At 51.5% G+C, this 17883-nt stretch overlaps 1 protein-coding gene across 1 annotated transcript in view; it reads right to left on the bottom strand.

The window, feature by feature from the left end:
* Nucleotides 1-1844: 1844 nt before the first annotated feature.
* Trabd2b (TraB domain containing 2B) overlaps nt 1845-17883 on the bottom strand; it is a 199368-nt gene continuing 183329 nt past the window's right edge. The window contains exons 5-7 of the mRNA XM_051171130.1: nt 13661-13751; nt 9537-9806; nt 1845-2490 (exon numbers count right to left, since the gene is read on the bottom strand). Of these exons, the coding sequence (XP_051027087.1) occupies nt 2286-2490; nt 9537-9806; nt 13661-13751 (566 nt within the window). The 3' untranslated portion in view covers nt 1845-2285. The remainder of the gene's footprint in view (nt 2491-9536; nt 9807-13660; nt 13752-17883) is intronic.

Genomic DNA, 17883 nt, shown 5'->3' with positions numbered 1-17883 from the left:
CCAATCTTCCTTAAGAAGGGGCCTGGAAAGACATGTGGCCTGAAGTTGGGGCCAGGACAGCAGTAATTCAGGATGGCCCCACTTGTCCCATCTTAATGGTGAACTCTTCTGGGCTCAGAAGGGTGGGTACAATCCATCCCATGTGTGTAACCCTGGCACTGTGCTTTCACAGTGATTACATGCTGCATTAATTCACCATCTTGGCCCCACGCCTGGCACAGGTCTGGGCACACGGTCAGGTGCCTGGACTGTTTCCCCAAATGCTTCATCTTTAATTAACCTCAAGCTTGATCTCCATACATCTCATGCCATACTCTGCCCCAAATAGGGGAATCTGGCCAGTGTGTTTCCAATTCCTTTACACTTATCTCATCCCAATAGCGTTCTGCGCGATCCGTTTGATGTCTAACTTTTGAGCCTGCTTTAAAAGTCAGTTAAGCCCCTTCTCACTCTGCAATAGGAAGTCACATTTTTTTTTTTTTTGGCCAAGGATAAACTGACTCCAGTCTTGGTTGAGGTCAAGTTCAGTTTACAATGTGGTGCCCACGGGGCTGGCAGGACCCTGTGAGACACAGTTCTAGAATCTTGCCAGGTCTCAAGCTTAAACCTGTCCAGTGGGGGTAGAGGTGGAAAGAATTCTGCTGCCTGCCAGGATGCCTGTGGGACCCCTGACTATCCAGTGAGCTGCCCAGAACCCTGCCATCTCAGAAGGGAGACGCTTGCCAACCTAAGCATGGCGGTGCTGCAGCCAACCAGGCGCCATCAAGCCTGCCAGGGAAACCCATGTGCAGTGAGGTGAGAGAACAGGACCGGAGTCAACATGCCCGCCCCAGCTGTGCCACCTTGGCGAAGTCTCTCCTCTTTCTGGATCTTAGCCTTACTCTTACTCTCGTTGACAGGTGAGGGCTCTTTCCTGCTCTCAGGATGTAGGGCTCCTTAAATAATTAATGAGCCACAAGTCTAGTTTTGAGCTTAGGGCTGAGATTCAGTCCACTTTGGCCCACTGTGTCCTCAGTCAGCACCTGGGGACAAAAGGCTAAGTCTCTCTATGCCTCAACTCCCTGCCTGCCCACACTGGCATGATCATCCTGCCAGAGCCCCCTGGCTGTAGGAACCAGCAGGGGGAGCTGGTGAACCTGACTCCTTGTCAGCCAAAGGAAGCCTGGGAAGGTTCCAGTTTGGGAAATCTGTCTCCCTTGGTGCTTTGCCAAATAGAAAGAACAGGAGTACAACACAGTCCATGAGACAAGGATAGTTTTTGTATCACACTGATGAGGTGGTGGTGTTAAAGCTTGGGTGGATTCTTTTCACTCTTTTGGGGGTTCAGTCTTATCATTGAAATGGGGGTTCCTCACATCTCACAGAGGGCACCCTGCTGCAGGCTTCTGCAGCCCTCTTTGCCACTGTTATTTTTAACCACAATTGGTGGCTCCTGTACCCCTAAAAATGTCCTGTGCCCACTCGTGTCCTCCTGTCCAGCTCACTTCACTTCACTGTGGTGTACCAGCCCTTGTTGAATAAAAGCTGGATCAGTGCCACTGGAACATAGATCACCCACTTGCTTTGTGACCTTGGGTAGCCCCGTTCACTTCTTGGGTCTCAGTGTTGCCATCTGACCATGGGACTCGGTTTACCTCCCTCAGCAACAATTTCCCACTTTGATGAAAAAACTCACCGGGAGCTTGTCCACAGACACTCACGACTTCAAAATAGCAGCATTCTTTTCTTTTTTTCTTTTTCTTTTTTTCTTAAATTGTCCCTCCGGGGCCTGGACCCATCCAGGGATGGGGTTGGTGGTTGGCCACCATGCCTCTGGCTCTGAAATCCAGCTTCACAATAGTTGGGGCTGCCTTTCTGCCTGCCCTCAGAAGTACCTTATAGTAGGAGACCCAAGCCTGACTAAGGCTTGAGGCCAATTCAAAGCCACAGTCCATACAGGTCACAGAGGTCATGGGAACCTGGTCTCCTTCCCTGGGTTGGTGTTGGGGCTAATTTAGGGACTATAACATAGGCTACATAAAAATAGTTTTATCGATAGAATAAATACATTTTCTCTTTTAATATGGACACATATTTTTACAAAAGAGTCCCATAGCACTATGGGAAATTAAGACCTTCTACAAAAAAGAAGATGTAACTTGGGTACAGTAAAGCTCTAGTGTTCTAAGGTCCCTGTCCTCTGTGAACTGCCTTGAGGTGGCAGCACCCTCTGAGGTGGTGTCAGATGGTGAGCATGGCCACAGACTCCTGTGGTTTCTCTGGCTTTTCTGCAAGGACGGCAGAGGTCAGGAAGGCCCAAGGGTGTGTAGTAGGAAGGGGGCGACAATGGTGGCAGCGAAGGCAGGGAGGAGTCCCAGTGTAGGCGCTGAGCTGCTGGTAGGCCCCTCGGGGTCCTGTTGCTGGAGTTGATGTGAGGACTTGACCAAGGGCTTGGTGGTCCCGGAGCTGGGGGTAGGCTGGAGAGGCAGCGGAGGTGGGGAGATAGTGGTGCTGGAAAAAGGAAACATAGCAGTCGTCAGCAGCCTCCTCCTAGAAAGAAGATCTTGGGGTTCAGCTCTGTCTTTAGCAGATAGCTTTGGAAAGGGGAATAGTCTAGAACCCCACAGCCAGCTCAGCATAACTCCAAGGACAGGCTGGGCTCACCTGTGACCAAGCCCGAGGGCAGGTCCCAGGCAGGAACAATTGCGAAGCCATGGAGTAGATAGTTCTGGAGCCCTGAGAGCATAGCTTCCACCTGCCTACAGGTGCTCTACCCCCTGTTGTCCCCTCCAAGGTTTCTGAAGGTGGCCGAATATACACACCTTAATTATCACCACATCATCCTGTCTGCCAGGGGTAGAACATCTCCCACGCCAGCTATTCAAATGGGATTTCCATCCTCACAATAAACCTTCACAATGGGGCTTTATCCCCTTTCACCAAGGGGGCCTCAAAGAGGCTACCAGGTAGCCAGGTTCTGGGGCAAAGTCGGTTTGTACACCCGTGGGGCAGGAGCCAAAAGACTGTTGTCTCTCTCAGAGATGCAGGCACCCCTATAGAGTAAGTATGCAAAACAGGGGTGAGGCAGGGGACTTCCACAGTACATTTTAGCTCACAGAACCCAGTGGGCTTTGTTTCCTGCCATGCTGGCCTTCAACCACATGGGACCTGCCATGCTTGTCATGAGCTCACTATACTGGCCTGGTTTACTAATCTCCTTCCCATCACACCCACTGTCTTGCTCTGGTCGTCCCTCTCACCTCTAGAGACTTGCCTCACTCTTCCTCCCCTCAAAGGCCTATGATCTGCCCTGTTACCTTCAAGAGCCAAGGCTCACATAAAACACTACCCACTAGCCTCACTGTCATTTGTAGTGGGCAGATGCTCTATGAGAGCTGAAGAACAGCTTTCTCTCTGAGGAGTCTTAGAACAATGCCTGGCCCTGGGAGGTATGAGAAGGCTTTAGTTTATTATTATTATTATTATTATTATTATTATTATTATTATTATTATTATTATTATTGTTATTATTAATTATTATTATTATTACTATTACTATTACTACTACTACTTTTTTGTGTCTCTGCTTCTTTGACTAATTTACGATATATTTATAAGCACAGGCAGTCACCATGCTCAGGGCTATGCCTATGCCATATTTCTGTTTCTATTGATCTTGAAGGAGATGAGCATTCTTAACAAGGTGAGATGCACTGGGGCCGCCTGCTTCCATAGTGAGAACTGTGAGCATTAGTGAAGCGCACTGTTTCTTGGTAAGACCTTGAACACTGATGTGGAGGTTCCAGCAGTAGACTGAGCTTTCTTGGTTTCAGTCACTGCCTAGTAGAGGTCTTTACCTCAGCCTCCAACACCACACACACACACACACACACACACACACACACACACACACACACGACCACACCTAGGTGCAGTTGTGTGCCAAGGCTGGGTAGTTGAGAGGTTCTGAGAGTTGACCTTGAGGCATTGGGCTAGGTGCCCTGTGAGGTAGCTGGAGTCATGGCTCAGGCTGCCCTTCCCTGGGGTGGGGGTGGGGGGTTGGGGAGACCAAATGGGAATTGTGTCTCACAAGGCACCTATAGGCATTTTCTTTCACACTTTGAAAACTAAATACAAAAACTCTTCCTTGGAGCCCAAGTGGGGTTTTATATTGCTTGGAAAGAGTCCCAGGAAAATGAAGTGGGACTGGGGAGGGGGACGAGCCCCTCTGAGTGCAACCCCCCCTTCTTCCCTAGCTTACTCTGCTCACAAAGTTGGCCTAATCCAGGTCCCCACCCCCTTTCAGGCTCATGTTGGGGAAAACTGTCTCATGGCACAACGGCCTAGAGGCCAAACTAAACACACTGCACATTCCCAGGCTCTGCAGATGGCTGGCACTGGGGGCGGGGGGCAAGTCTGCTCTGAGACAACAGGACCCCAAGTGCGGGAAGGCCCCTCTGGCTGGCTGGAAGGCAGAGTTCTGGGCTGTGTCCTTGGCTTGATCTGTGATTTTGGGCCTTTACAGTTTTCTAGGCCTCAGTTTCCCAATCTATACAGCAAAGGGGCAAGAATGGACTCAGGGACTTTGAACTCCTTCCCAGCAGTAAAAGCCAGAAGTAAGATCACAGGCAAGAATCCGAGGGAAAACACAGACCCAGGAGGCTAGTGCCTAGCAGGCACTGTAAGTGGCCACCTCTTCCCGGGGGGGGGGGGGGTTTCCTAGAGCAGGGATGAATTCTGGCACTAGGGGTCTGCAGGAGCCCTCCAGGGCTTGACACTGGGCATCACGGATGTTGATTTTCTTGTAACACGAGGAGCCAGTGGCTAACTAGGGGCACAAGTGTACTTTTTACTCATTGACAACCAAAGATGAAAGGCCCCTTGCCAAAGCCTGGACTTTCGTGTGGCATAAGCAGAGTTTCAGGAAGTGATGGAGGGTGGTGAGTGAAGAGGACCAGCCTCTGACTACTTCCTTGGTGCCCCTCAGAGAGATGCAGGGGCACCAGCCTTGGAGAATGCAGGGCTTGTATGATAGGATCCTCCATGCCATCAGTTGGAGGAGAACTTGTGATTCTCAACTGGACTTTGGTGCCTTTGGGCCAAGAAATTAGATGTAGGCAAAGACCCATCTAGCCCAGCTTGCCTGCTGCTTTTTCCCTGCCTCCGCCCAGTACCTGGGGCCTGTCGGCCTTCACATTTTGTGCCGTGATCTCCTTCTGTAGGAAGGCCTTCGCTCTTCCCTCAGCCTTGCAGACTGTGGGCTAGCCATCTGATGGTTGCTAAGAGCTTCATAGTGGGCCAAAAGTGGAAGGAACTTTCCATCCTGAGGTGAAAAATGGGCCTATAGATGGGAATTGCCAGGGTTTTATAGAGCTGAGGCTCCAGAGCTTTTTCAGTGACACCATTTTGGAGGATACCTGTCACTGTCCTCCACTAGTACTAATCCACAGTAATGGGTGGCATGTGGGTACCCAACATGTCTTTGCTAAGTTGGGGGCAGTGTTTCACAGCCCCCCAGTCAATGGCTCATTAATGGCTGATGGCCTCGAGTAGCAGCCTTTTGGGACTATTGAGCTTGAGACACCTCAGACCAGCGACTCTGGAAGTAACAACATTAGCAGCAGCCACCCCAGGGTCACTGTAGAGCTGATGTCAGCTTCACAGGCATCTTCTGTAATGCTGTGGGGTGGGATTACAACACTACCCTGCCTGATTCTTTCAGAATATTAAAAAAAAATGTTCGAATGACTTAATTTTCCAATCCTCAAGGGGCACCACCCACTTTAGGTGGGGATTCTGGCCTCGCAAGGACACTTTAGCTACCCTGGACCACCCCACATTGTGAAGAATGAGAGAGGAGTAACTTGATCAGGAAGGTCAGGGGACAAGAGGTACACAGAGCCCTTCTGGAGGAGTACCATGTCTCCTCCTATCTTTGGGGGCTTTGACACATGCACCTTGGATGGCCTGTTCTTGCCTAGTGGCACTCGCAAAGGTCCTGCGACCGTCACAGACTGATGGTGCTCACCTCTGCATTTGGCTTTGGCCAATGCCTAGCAGTCTGAAGGTACTGTCATTTTTACACCCATGCATGCTCAACATGCTTCCAACTCAAATGTGCCAGGCACTGTCACTGTGCCTCTTTATTGCTCCTCCCTCCTTACCTCTCTCCTCTCTTTCACACACACACACACACACACACACACACACACACACACACACACACACACACACACACACACACTTGTGTGCTTAAAGATGTGAGCACATGGAGGACACCAGTTGGCATAACCTCCAGAAACTAGTCAAGGCCCTAATGGAGCAGGAGTCACTCTAGGATTGCCACAGGCCCACATTTTACAAGAATGGTCTCTGTCCTGGCTTGCCCCCGTCACACCTCTCCCGGTTGCCTACCTTTATCTGGTGTTCGGAGGCAAGGGATTCCTGAGACTGCTCCGCTGCCACGCATCCCTCTGTGGACACACTCAGCCCTTTCCACGGGCCCCCATAAATCATCCTGCCACAGGCTGCTGCTACTCTAAACTTCCTCCACTGTGTTTACATCCCCCAGGGTAATGAGGGGCGAAGGGAGGCCAAGTAGGCTCCAGGTGGTGTCCTAGCCAGTCACTCACAGTCTGCATCCTTGATTCCCTCCTCCTTAGGCTCAAAGACTCTTCCCCTGATAGTGAGGCCTGGGGTGACCTGGAGGGGTTCAAATCAGGTCTGCGCCCACGATTCCTCAGACTAGAAACAAAGGCAAAGAGATGTACTGTGGGCATTGGTGACAAGAGCAGGCCTCCCATGGGCGGCTAGGGCAGGTAGGAGAGCTTGGCCAGGTGACAATGAGAAGAACACTTAGGTGGTGATGGGCAAATATGAACCGCAGAGTTAGACTTGAATGACAGTCCTGAGTCTGCACCTCAGCAAGTTTACTGATCTTGATGACTGGAATTCCACCCTTGCGGAACAGGCCTGCTTTCTGTGACTCTTGATAAGACTACCATGACAGATGCTAAGTGGCATGTGGGGGCTTCACAAAGGCCCGCTGGCATGCCACCCTAAGCAGAGAGAAGAAGTATAATTTGATGGAGGGGACAGCCTATGGCTGCACATAGCTTGGTAAGGACCCAATGGAGGTGAGAGCCCTGAGGCAGACAAGCCTCCCTGCGGGTACAGGGACCGCTGCAGGATTGCCACCGATCAATGAGATGGGCAAGGCAAGACCAGAGACTGGAGGAGCCTCAGGGGTCCTGCTGTGAGAATGGAGGCAGAAGATGGGCGAAAAGAGCAGGGGTGGAGGGCTAGCTCCAGCTGGATTCAGGAACAAAGTGAGGAGCAGTATAAAAGCAAGACTCTAAGAAAGATGGTTCGGGGCTATAAATGACACCTATCCTGTCCCTTGCTCTCTCTCTCTCAGAGTACTGGAGACTTGGGGACTCTGGGAAGGTGGAGTGAGTCCTTTTGAGTGTGGGAGCCTGTGCCTTGGGCTTGGGCTTTCTGGGGACCACAGAGCCTGTGCCTTCCCAAGAAGTAGTGAGAAATTTCAACAAGCTGCTCTTTGGTGGAGCCTTCTTTTCCAGCCTGAGCAGGCAGAGGTGCGTCAGCCAACCACAGTTTTACCTGATGGGGTGGAGGAGGCTCCCCTCTGCCAAAGAAAAGCTGCTTTCTTTCCCTGAAGCCAGGGATTGTATTCCAGGTCCCGTGTTGTGAAAAGGAAACTGTCCAGTGTCGTTTGTCTGCGTTCCCCTTTCAGACACAGTTAGGGGCTGGGGGCTCATTGCTGGAGCTGACAGCCTAGCTTCCTGTTACCCGTGACTTGGATTCCTCCACTGACCAGGTCTTTGAGTAACCAGACTATTTGGAGCTTCTAGTGGACTGCTGGTATCCTGCAAGCTTGCCCACAACTGAAAGATGAAGCTCTCTAAAACTCTAGGCGCCTGCAGCCAGTTAGGTATGGTAAGCCCATGCTGGGCATCTGGTTTTAGTGTGTCTCAGGCAATATAGCCACAGTGATGCCTCTGCAGTGGGAGGCAGGACCGATGAGACGTTGCCGAAGTATATTCCCTAGTGGCCCACGGGAGGCGCTCTGACACTGACACTTGAAGTCTCCGTGGCTTTTGTGCCTACTCATTAGTGGTCTTTTTATGATAGTGCACGCCATGCTCTTTGTGATGAGACCAGGGCTACATCAATCTTTTGTCACTAACTCAGCCATCTGGCTGTAAGAAGAGTCAGGGAGTGGAAGGCAGCAGTCAGTTTCTGGTTCTCTGGGTGGCCAGGGACAAGCCCCTTAGTTCCAGACGTTGGTTCAGATTCATAAATGTACAGTTGGGCCAGAGCTTCCCAGAGCTGCTTAGAACTTTCTGGAGCAAACACCTTCTCAGGCCTCGGCCCTGGCGACTACCATGCATGAGGTCAGTGCAGGGCTGAAGGATTGCTTATTTAAGAAGTACCCAAGGTGATATTGTCTAGGATGGAGGAAAATTATGGATGGCATTATGATCCAGACTAGGAGTCTGGGTTCTGAGGTCTCACTGTCTAAACATCAGACCCAGGATTCCCTACGACAGTGGGGAGGACTCTGTTCCCTTCCTGAGACATTCCCTAGTGACACTATTCACTGTATGAAAAGATTTCTGCTACATGACTGACTGACTGACTTAGGGAGAGCGCTCCAGAGAGAAACTGGGGGGGGGGGGGAGGAGGGTAAACAGAATACTGGAACAATGAGAGCCTTGGTGATAAGCTGAGGCAGCATGTGACAGGAGGAACATATGGAGAGAGAGAGAGAGAGAGAGAGAGAGAGAGAGAGAGAGAGAGAGAGAGAGAGAGAGAGAGAGAGAGAGAGAGAGAATGTCCCCAGCACCTTAGAATGTGCCCTGAACCTGCCTGCTTATAGCATGCCCACAGTAACACTTCTAAGCCTCAGCACCCATTGCCTGGTACTCCTTTCTCTCACAGGGTAGGGGCCCCTCCAGAGTCTCCTGCTACAGTGACACTGCTCAAACTTTTCCAGCACAGGGATTCTACACTTTCTGACATATCCAGCCTGCTGCGTTTGCTCCTGCCTTCCTTCTAGTCTGTGGGACACATGAATCAGGTGCAGGCCAGGCATGGCTGACTCATTAGTGGCAGCAGAGGAAGGGCCCATTCCTTTGTTTTAATTTTAATCTATTAGCTAATTGCTGGAGGTTGAGGCCAGGGCCCCGTGCACTCTAGGCAGGCACTAGATCATGATGCTACATCCTCAGACTTCTTTCTACTTTTTATTTTAAGGTCGACTCTCATTCATCGCCCAGGCTGGCTTTGAACTTATCTTCATGTGTCAGCATTACAGGCTCGTGGCACTTTCAAACTGCTTGATGTAAACATGCTCTATACACCCCAAAAGATACTTATGGAGATCCTTGGGAGCCAGGGAAGAGCCTGCCTCTAAGTTTCCACTGACACTTCTGTCCCCCCACGATCCCTTGTTCAGAGCAGAGCCTGTGGCAGTGCACTAAGCTCTAGTGGAGGCAACGGTGAGCTCCTACACAGCCTGTCTCTTCCCTGCTCACCTGTCCTCAATCCGGACCCACAGGTCGTTGAACTGCCTCGGCCTCTGGTGTTTGTTTAGTCTCTTGCGCCACTTCTGCCTTCCGAACTCCTCCAGCTGGCTGAGGCTGTCTGGGAGCAGGAGATGTGGGGACAGGACTGGATCCTCCTCCTCAGGAGGGGTGGTGGGGGTCGCCGAGGTTGCTTCTGGGACTGCCGCAGCTGGGGTTGCTGGAGCTGGGCTGGCAGGAGAGGTGCCCTCAGGAGGGGGAGTTGGGCTCTCAGCAGCAGGACTGCAAAGAGGAAGAGCATGTGAGTGTGCCATGTGTGTGAAGGGGACGCAGAGGGGATGCCTTCAAGGCAAGGGAAATGCCAGAGGGGCCCTGCTAGGCTGGGCTGGAGGGGCCCAGGGCAACCATTTTCTGTTACAGAGACGCAGAACATTGATTCGTCCTTTCATCTTTTAGTCCATAGCTAGGATTCTTCTAAGACATTAAGTATCAGCAATGACCCAAACAGATGCCCCACTACAGCTTATGCCCTAAAGCGGGAGACAGAGTAAAACACACGGAGCATCAGGTGGCCACACTGCTGAGGAGGACAACGTGAGCATATGGAGGAGACAGGTGTAAGAGAGCACAAGGAGGGAGGGGCTGGCTGGAAAAGGAGGTCTATGCACATCCTTGATCTCGATCAAGGTTTCATTCAGGAGGACCTCTGGCATAGGGACTCCAGGCGAGTCATCTAATTTTGCTGTGCCTCAGTCTCTTCTGTTAAGTGGGGGTATGTGGGACTCTACTATTAAGGTCAAAGTCTGGCATTTCCAGATAGCCTCTGAGCTTGGTACAAGGTGACAGACTCCCTTTCTTAGCTGGGCTCCCTCTCTGCCTGATCTGCCCTTAGATCCTCTAAGGAGCATCACATAGCCCTCAGGGAAAATTATAGGCCCGACCTGTATTTCCTAATAAGATACCCATTCAGTGTGCACCTGGGCATTCTTGGCAGCACCCATCCCATGCTAAGGAGATGTCTTGGTATCTTGCCTTTCACCCAATGACCTTTGACCATACCTGGAGTTCTTCCCCCACCCATAGGATAAGTAAGTACTGCTTTCTCCTTCTTATGACAGGTTGTGTTGTTCCATGTAAATGAAGTAGCCCTGGCTCCTCTAACCCCAGCGAATCAAATTCATTCACCCCCAAAACCCCTCCCACTGCCCAAGGTTTATAAGTCTTGGTTTCACACAAAATATATGGTCCAGCATCATCTGTTTGATATTCGTCATTTATTCTGGGGGAAAGAAGGGTTCCTTTCTCCCCCGAAGAATTTATTGCTGGACTCCCCAAAGCTTGGCTACTGGTTAGTCAGCCATGTGCTGCTGGGTTACCTAGAGCTGCCACAGCCATTGTGTCCACCAAACCAGACAAAACTGGGCTCCTGTCTCTGCCTCTCTCAGTTTGGAAGCTCTGAGTGAGCAAGCCTCTGTGACTGCAGCCACCAACTCACCCAGGCTGGGACTTTGTTGCCGGTTGGCTTGACTGGGGGCTGGGGGGGCAATTTGGAACCCTGAGCTCCTTTGGCCCCATGCTTCACCCTTTTCTGCCCTAGCATGCACTTCTGGTTTTGTGCTTGATGGGGCCCAAGCTTTCTGGGAAAGTACCCGACAAAACCCAGGCTCCTGCTGGACACATAAGACAGGGGTTGGATGGTCTGCACCACCACCCCCGTCCCCCGCAACCCGGGACATTGTGAGGTTATAGACAAACAGAGTTGAAGGGCTTAGAATAGTGTCTGGCAGTAGCAGGCAGCCCAGGGCTTTGAATAGTTGATGCTATTCAGGCTGCTTGTGTTATCAGTTCATCCGGCTGTCTGTGCGTCGGACATCCATTGATCATCTTTTGAGTGGAGGTGGGGCAGGGCTAAGTCACTAGAGCTCTACCTGAAAGCTGATAAGATACAAGCTGCATCCTACGTTATAACTCACGGCCCAGATTATGGATGAGTAGCTCTTGGAGAGAAAGGGGATGGAGGAATATTGCTACCTGCTTCATCAGAATGAGATGGGTGCAAGTGAGGTGAGGACCCCTGTACAGTGCCTGGTGCCTAACCAAACCTCTCTGATGTGGGCCACCAAGCGAAATGACCTGACTACGTAGGCACTCGAGGGTCATTTAGTCATGTTGGTGGAATTCGTGCTCAAAGAAGGCTATGCCTCTCAGCCTGCAGACACTCTTCCTCTTATTCTTTGCTTTCTGTGGCCCCCCAGAAAGGAATTTCTTGGGGGCACATCGTCCCTGGAGGGTTGGGAGTGCTTTTAGGAACTGTGTCCAGGCAAACAGATTGCGAGGGAGGTGGCACCCAGGACTGAAGGCAGTCCTCCCATTCCACCCTCACACTCCAACAGTGAGTGGGTGAGGGGCTTCTCTCTCTCTCTCTCTCTCTCTCTCTCTCTCTCTCTCTCTCTCTTTGAAGAGAAAAAGGCTCAGCTCGTCCTCTCCCAACCCCCATGGCAACTCCAGACTCCCAGGGTCCAGGCTATTGGAGATGCTGCAGCTGTTGAGGAGATAATTCAAAACAGTCAGACAAAAAGATAGCTACAGGAAGCACCTGTGGCCAAGGATGGCTTTTATTGTTCTTGCCTCCTCAGCTTCCCCATCCCCCTCCGCCCTGCCAGTTTCTTCATTCCCTTGTACAGGAGACTAAAGCTGGGAATCTTCCAGCAGAGCCTGTGTGGGCAGCGGAGGGGATCTCCTCTTCTAATGCCTGCTCCTCTGCCCTGCCTGGCCACACACACTGAGCTTCAAGGGAAAAGGTCCTGGGCGGGGGGTGTGGGGAGAAGGGTGATGTGAGAGGAACAGGAGGGAACTAGAGGAATGCCTTGATACCTTGTATCCCTCATTCCTTAAATGCACCTGCCCTAAACTTCTGGCTCAGCTCCTGGGAAGTGATGGGAGGCTGGGATGGAGTCCCAACCCTGAGGTTCACAAGTTCCTATAGATGTCACATGGACCTGGGGACGGGTATGGTATGGAGTGCCCTGTGCTCTGGGGACCCAAGAAAGCTTCCTCTGAGGGTCAAGGTTTCAGTCATTCTTGAGTCCCCGGTGACCAGAGTGGGAACAAGAAATGGCTAGTAGATGAGGGAGACCGCAGACCCAGATTGTCACACAAATAATGTCCTTCTGGAAGTGAGTTCATGATAGGCAGGGATATTCATAGTTGCTGCCTTGCCAGGCTATGACAATGAGTCAGGAGCACCTAGAGCCCCATGCAGAGTGAGCAGCCAGCACCACTTGTCTGCATGGCTGCGTCAGACTTTGGGTCACGTAATCATATGAATGGGCTGAAATCACAACCGGGCCGTCCTTCTGGGCTGGTAAGAAGGTTCCTACGTAAAGGCTGGGCCATAAGTTTGAGGAGCCTGACCCCTGAGCTGACAGACTCAGGAGATCTGAGATCTCCAGCCTGGTTATTGCCTGATGCTGGTGCTGCAGATGTTCACATAGGCAGAGCTGATCCCCATCCTTGGGGGAAGTTCCAGGGTGGGGACAGGTGGGTGGGGCAGCATAGCAACCCACAGAGGAAGAGGCTTGGGAGAGTGGCTCTGTGGGAAGAGTGGCAACTCCTGGCAGGGAAGTTGGAAGCTAGGGGCACAGCCAGAGGAGGCAATGGAGCAGGTACAGCAGGAAGCAGAGGACCATGAATGGGTGGGGCAGCAAAAGGTCACGCAGTAGGGATGGACATAGGAAAGAAACCAAACTGTAGCCTCTTCTTCCCATGGTCCCATCTTCATTTAGGGTCTAGATGTCCGTTGACTTTCTGGGGAATAACTGAGGTCACTTATGCCCTTGCCCAATCTATTTGTATCTGAGCCTCAAGAATCTTATAAGACCTTATTTTGCTCCCATTCCCACCACACTAGGAGATCACAAAAAGGCTGCATACCAGCCTCTTCATCCTGTCCAGCAGCCACTAGTTACAATGCCCGGCCAGCCTGTTCCCATAAGATCCCATCTCACAGCAGTGCATTTCACAGCTCTACACTTAGGCCTGAGCAGGTCATCAGGGGCAGTGACCATGATGTATGTACGGTCAGGCAGCAGTCGCCGAGCCAGCTCCAAAATGACACCATATACTCTGATGCTTACCTGTGGATTGCTTGCCCAGCAGGTGTGTGGTCCACCTCCAGCCCAGCCTGTCTTAGGACGTCAATGACAGTGTTGTTCCCCAGAAAATGACCTGGAACATAAGATGCGGCACGGCCTCAGCCACATGTCAGGATGTCACCCAGCAGATAGAGGGCCATCCCTTGGGTTTGGCTCTGGGCCAATGAATTATACCAGTGGGGGTCCCCCAATGGTCTCCTGGATGGGTATTGGCATAGGGAATGCCCATACTGTAGCAATAAGTTTATTTTTCAAATCTAGGTATTGTGTCCCAGTGGGATGATGCACACCTGGTCCCACCCTGCCTGTATTGACAGCCCAGCTCTGCTGCTCACAGGCCATATTTCTGCATGCTCCAGTTTCCTCTCCTGTAAAGTGGGAGTGGTCATTATCACCTTCTCTAGTCTGTGAGGACGCCAGAGAACAGGGGCTGGTGTGCAGCAAAGGCTCCCTAGGGCTACCTATTACATTACTGAGTCCAATGCCACTAAGCTGACCCTAGTGCCTGCACACCTGGAGTGGCTAGGCTCCAACAGTCGTCAAAGTCCTAGCTCCAAGATGCCTCACAGCCCTAGCAGGTTTATGGATTGCTTGTCTTTGTAAACTCCACCAGCAACTCATGCCTCTTTTCCTCAGTTCCCTGAGAGCCCTCCAGGGGGCAGAGACCACCTTGGCACTGCCTTGCATGTGGCCAGGGTCTTACACATGCTCACCATGTGCTGGCAGAATCTAAGCATTTAGATTAATTTCTTTACCTTCTACCCATGGTGATCCAGGTAGTAGAAAAGCCATAAAACCCTCCCCCAATGCAGGGCCCAGCAGAGAGTGACAGTGACCTAGAGGAGCTGCAAACGAAATGACTCCTGAGGTGACCTTCAGAAGAGTGTGTGTGTGTGTGTGTGTCTGTGTGTGTGTGTGTGTGTGTGTGTGTGTGTGTGTGTGCGCGCGCACGCATGCGCACATTGCCCATCTCACCTCCCAGCCACTATTCATTCTCTCTACAAGCATTTATGATGTATCTGCTTTGGATGAGAAACTATAGATATACAGGTGGATAATTCAGTTCAGGGCCCTGAAGAAGGGAGTGGCCTCCCTCACCGGGGCACAGGCAAGAGGTCTGTACTCTCAGCCTCTGGTTAGAGAGAGTCCCGGGAAACCAAGTGACTGTGGATGTAGGAACTGTCTGAGTCAGGCCCTGTCCTCTCCCCGCCTCCTGCCTCATGAGCACTTTGGGTTGTCCTGTGCTTCCGCAGTGTTCCAGGATCTCCCCATTCTGAGTCTGTCTGAACATTGCCTTCCTGCTCCCATTAGCGCAGAACCTGGGCGTGGGAAGCAGGCGGGCTAATCACTGTCCTCTGACTCTGATTGCCTGTGACGAGCGGTGACAGGTGAGTAGCAGGAAGGCCGGCATGCTGACGGCCTCGGGCGAGGTAGAGAACACAGTGGACAAGCTGGTCGGAACAGACCAAGCTCCTGATTCAGAGGGAGGCTGCAGAACTGGCCAGTGGTTGGAGCAGAGGGGCCTCCCTCAGCCCTCTGGCACGCTGGCTTGACGCACAGCCATATTTTCCTAGCTGGCCAGTCAGAGTTCCTGTAGTTCCACCTGGAGATCACTCAAAATGTGAGCACACAGGGGAGGATGCTAAGAGGTCTATCCCAGCCTGTGCTCTGCTTCCTCTAAACCCTTGGGTGTGTAGGCTACCTCCCAGTATCTCAGTTTCCTCTATGTCAGAGGGAGGGATTGGAGTGCAGGGTGGACAAGGGCTTACCTAGCAAATGGTCCATGAGGGTTCATTCAAGAACCCCATAAAAAGATGCTCCTGTGTTTCTCCCTCCCTCTCTTCTTCTCCCTTTCCTTTCTTCTTTCCTTTACTTGTTTTCTTTCTTTCCTTTTCTCCCTTTGACTCCCTCCCTCTTCTCATATACTTATGTCATTGGTATAGTGGACGTTGACTATTACATATCTCATGCTGGACGGTGATTGACAGTCTGAGTCCCGTTCTGGCTCCTCTCTGTCTCAGAATCTGGCTCTGCGGATCAGGGCACTACCTACAGTGCATATGACATCCCAGGAAGCTGTGCAGGCATATGAGACATGCCATTAGGGTGGAGACAGAGAAGACTTCCTGGAGGAGGCAGTGCTACTAGGTGCAGATAGGAGTGGGGTGGAGATAGGATGAGGGGGCCACACGGAGGGCAGTGTATGCAAAGTGTGAGGGGATGAGGCAGATGAGAATCTCTATATAGAAGAGACAAAAGCACAGGTGTGAACAGTCCCCCACCCCCACCCTCAGAATCTGATTTTGACCTGGCCTGCAAGAACAAGCCCCATGTCTCTCCCTCAGCCTGTGTGCTGGTTAGTTTCTGGTAACTCTACAGAGACCAGAGTCATCTTGGAAGAGAGACCCTCAAATGAGGAATGACCTCCATCAGATTGGCCTGTGGGCATGTTTGTGGGCCATTGTTTATTTTGATTAATGATTGATGTAGGAGGGCTCAGCCCACTGTGGGTGGTACCAACCCTAGGCAGGTGGTTGTGGGTTTTAGAAGAAAGCAAGCTGAGCAAGCCAGTAAGCGGCATTCCTCCATGTCATCTCCTTCAGTTCCTGTCTCCAGGTTTCTGTCTCCAGTTCCTTCCCTACCCTTCCTGGGTGATGAGCTGTTACCTGGAAATGTAAGATAAACCATTTCTTCCCCTAAGTTGCTTTTGGTCAGAGTGTTGTATTACAGAAACCAAAACCAACTAAAGGACTGTGATCCTAGGCTTTCCTGTCACCAGTGTCTTTCCCCCCAAATGTCAAATAACCTATGGCTCTTTGGCTTCCTCTAGGGACAGCTGGAAGCCCTAGAGAGGCAGGGGCTCTTGCGCAGAATGCCATATTAAGGGAGATGAAACTGTTCCTGACTAAGTGGGAGCCATCCCACCTTACTTGGCTCTCCTCTGCTATGCTGGAAGAGAGCAGTGGGTGGCAATCTTCAGTGCCCAGGAGGAAGGATTCTGCCAGGAGCTCTTGGCCTCTGCTCTAGACAGTGTGATAAATCCTCCTCTGCTTCTGTGGGTTTAAAGACAAGCTCTGGGCTGGGCACGGTGGTGCACGACTTTAATCCCAGAACGTGGGAGGCAGAGGCAGGCGGATCTCTGAGTTCGAGGCTAGCCTGGTCTACAAAGCGAGTCCAGGACAGCCAAGACTAACACAGAGAAACCCTAAATCTAAATAAATAAATAAATAAAAGTTCTGATGATCCAACTGTGGTCCCTACATCTGCCCAGAAGTCCTCAAGAGCTACCAGAGAGAACTCCAAATAGTCCAGGGGAAGCAGATAACACCCATGGACTGTCCTGCAGATGTACTGTGGATGGTCAGAGGCATCAGGCTTGGCCTAGCCCTATACGGCCTCTGTGTTGCAGTCCTCAACAGATGTAGCTGGACCCTGAGCTCTGGGTGTCTCCCAGATCTGTTGGAAGAGCCCTGACACCTCCTAAACCTTAAGACTTTCTGAACTGAATTGCTTTCCTTAGTCCAAGGATACTTGGAGAAAGCAAGCAGGTCAAGTTCAAATTTCCACCTTCTCCTCCTCTGAGCCCACTATGCTCTCTCTGTCTCATCCTTCCTCCCAGGATGGGAAAACAGTACTGGTCCCTCACTTCCCTGGTACAACCCAAGGCAGAACCCTTCTATATAGTCTGTGCCCAGAATTCAGTCACGTAATCCTGGATGTCCAGCCAGCATTCCTGGTATTCATCCTGTTTGGTGCTTGGTCTCATGAGACCGACAGTTACAACTTCTTAGTGCCTAAGCCTCCCTCTGGCTTGTGCATTTGTCACTGTGCCCTTACTCATCTGGCGACACCCTTGGTGAGCTTTCTTCTGCCATGTCCAAACAGGAGCTGTGAAAACATGTTCTTGTCCTCTTTCCTCTTCATTCTACTTACATCTCAGCTATCAACCTTGGTGACCCAGAGCAGTGATGACTCCCTCAGACACAGTGGCACTCAGTGGCCCAGGGACATCTTCGCCCAACCCTCCATGGTGTGCATCAACTTTGCTTGCCATCTCTCCCCGCCATCACTGTGTTTCTACTGGACATTGCTAACCAAGCTACCTTGGTCCTCATGCTCCCACACTCAACAGTCAACTCAAGTACACTTGTCTGCCCAGCCGCCGCCACCTGCAGCCATACTGCACTGTTCTTTAGTCTCTTCCC

Source organism: Acomys russatus, chromosome 29 (assembly GCF_903995435.1).
Source record: "Acomys russatus chromosome 29, mAcoRus1.1, whole genome shotgun sequence".
NCBI lineage: Eukaryota > Metazoa > Chordata > Mammalia > Rodentia > Muridae > Acomys > Acomys russatus.
This window is presented reverse-complemented; position numbering and strand designations above follow the sequence as displayed.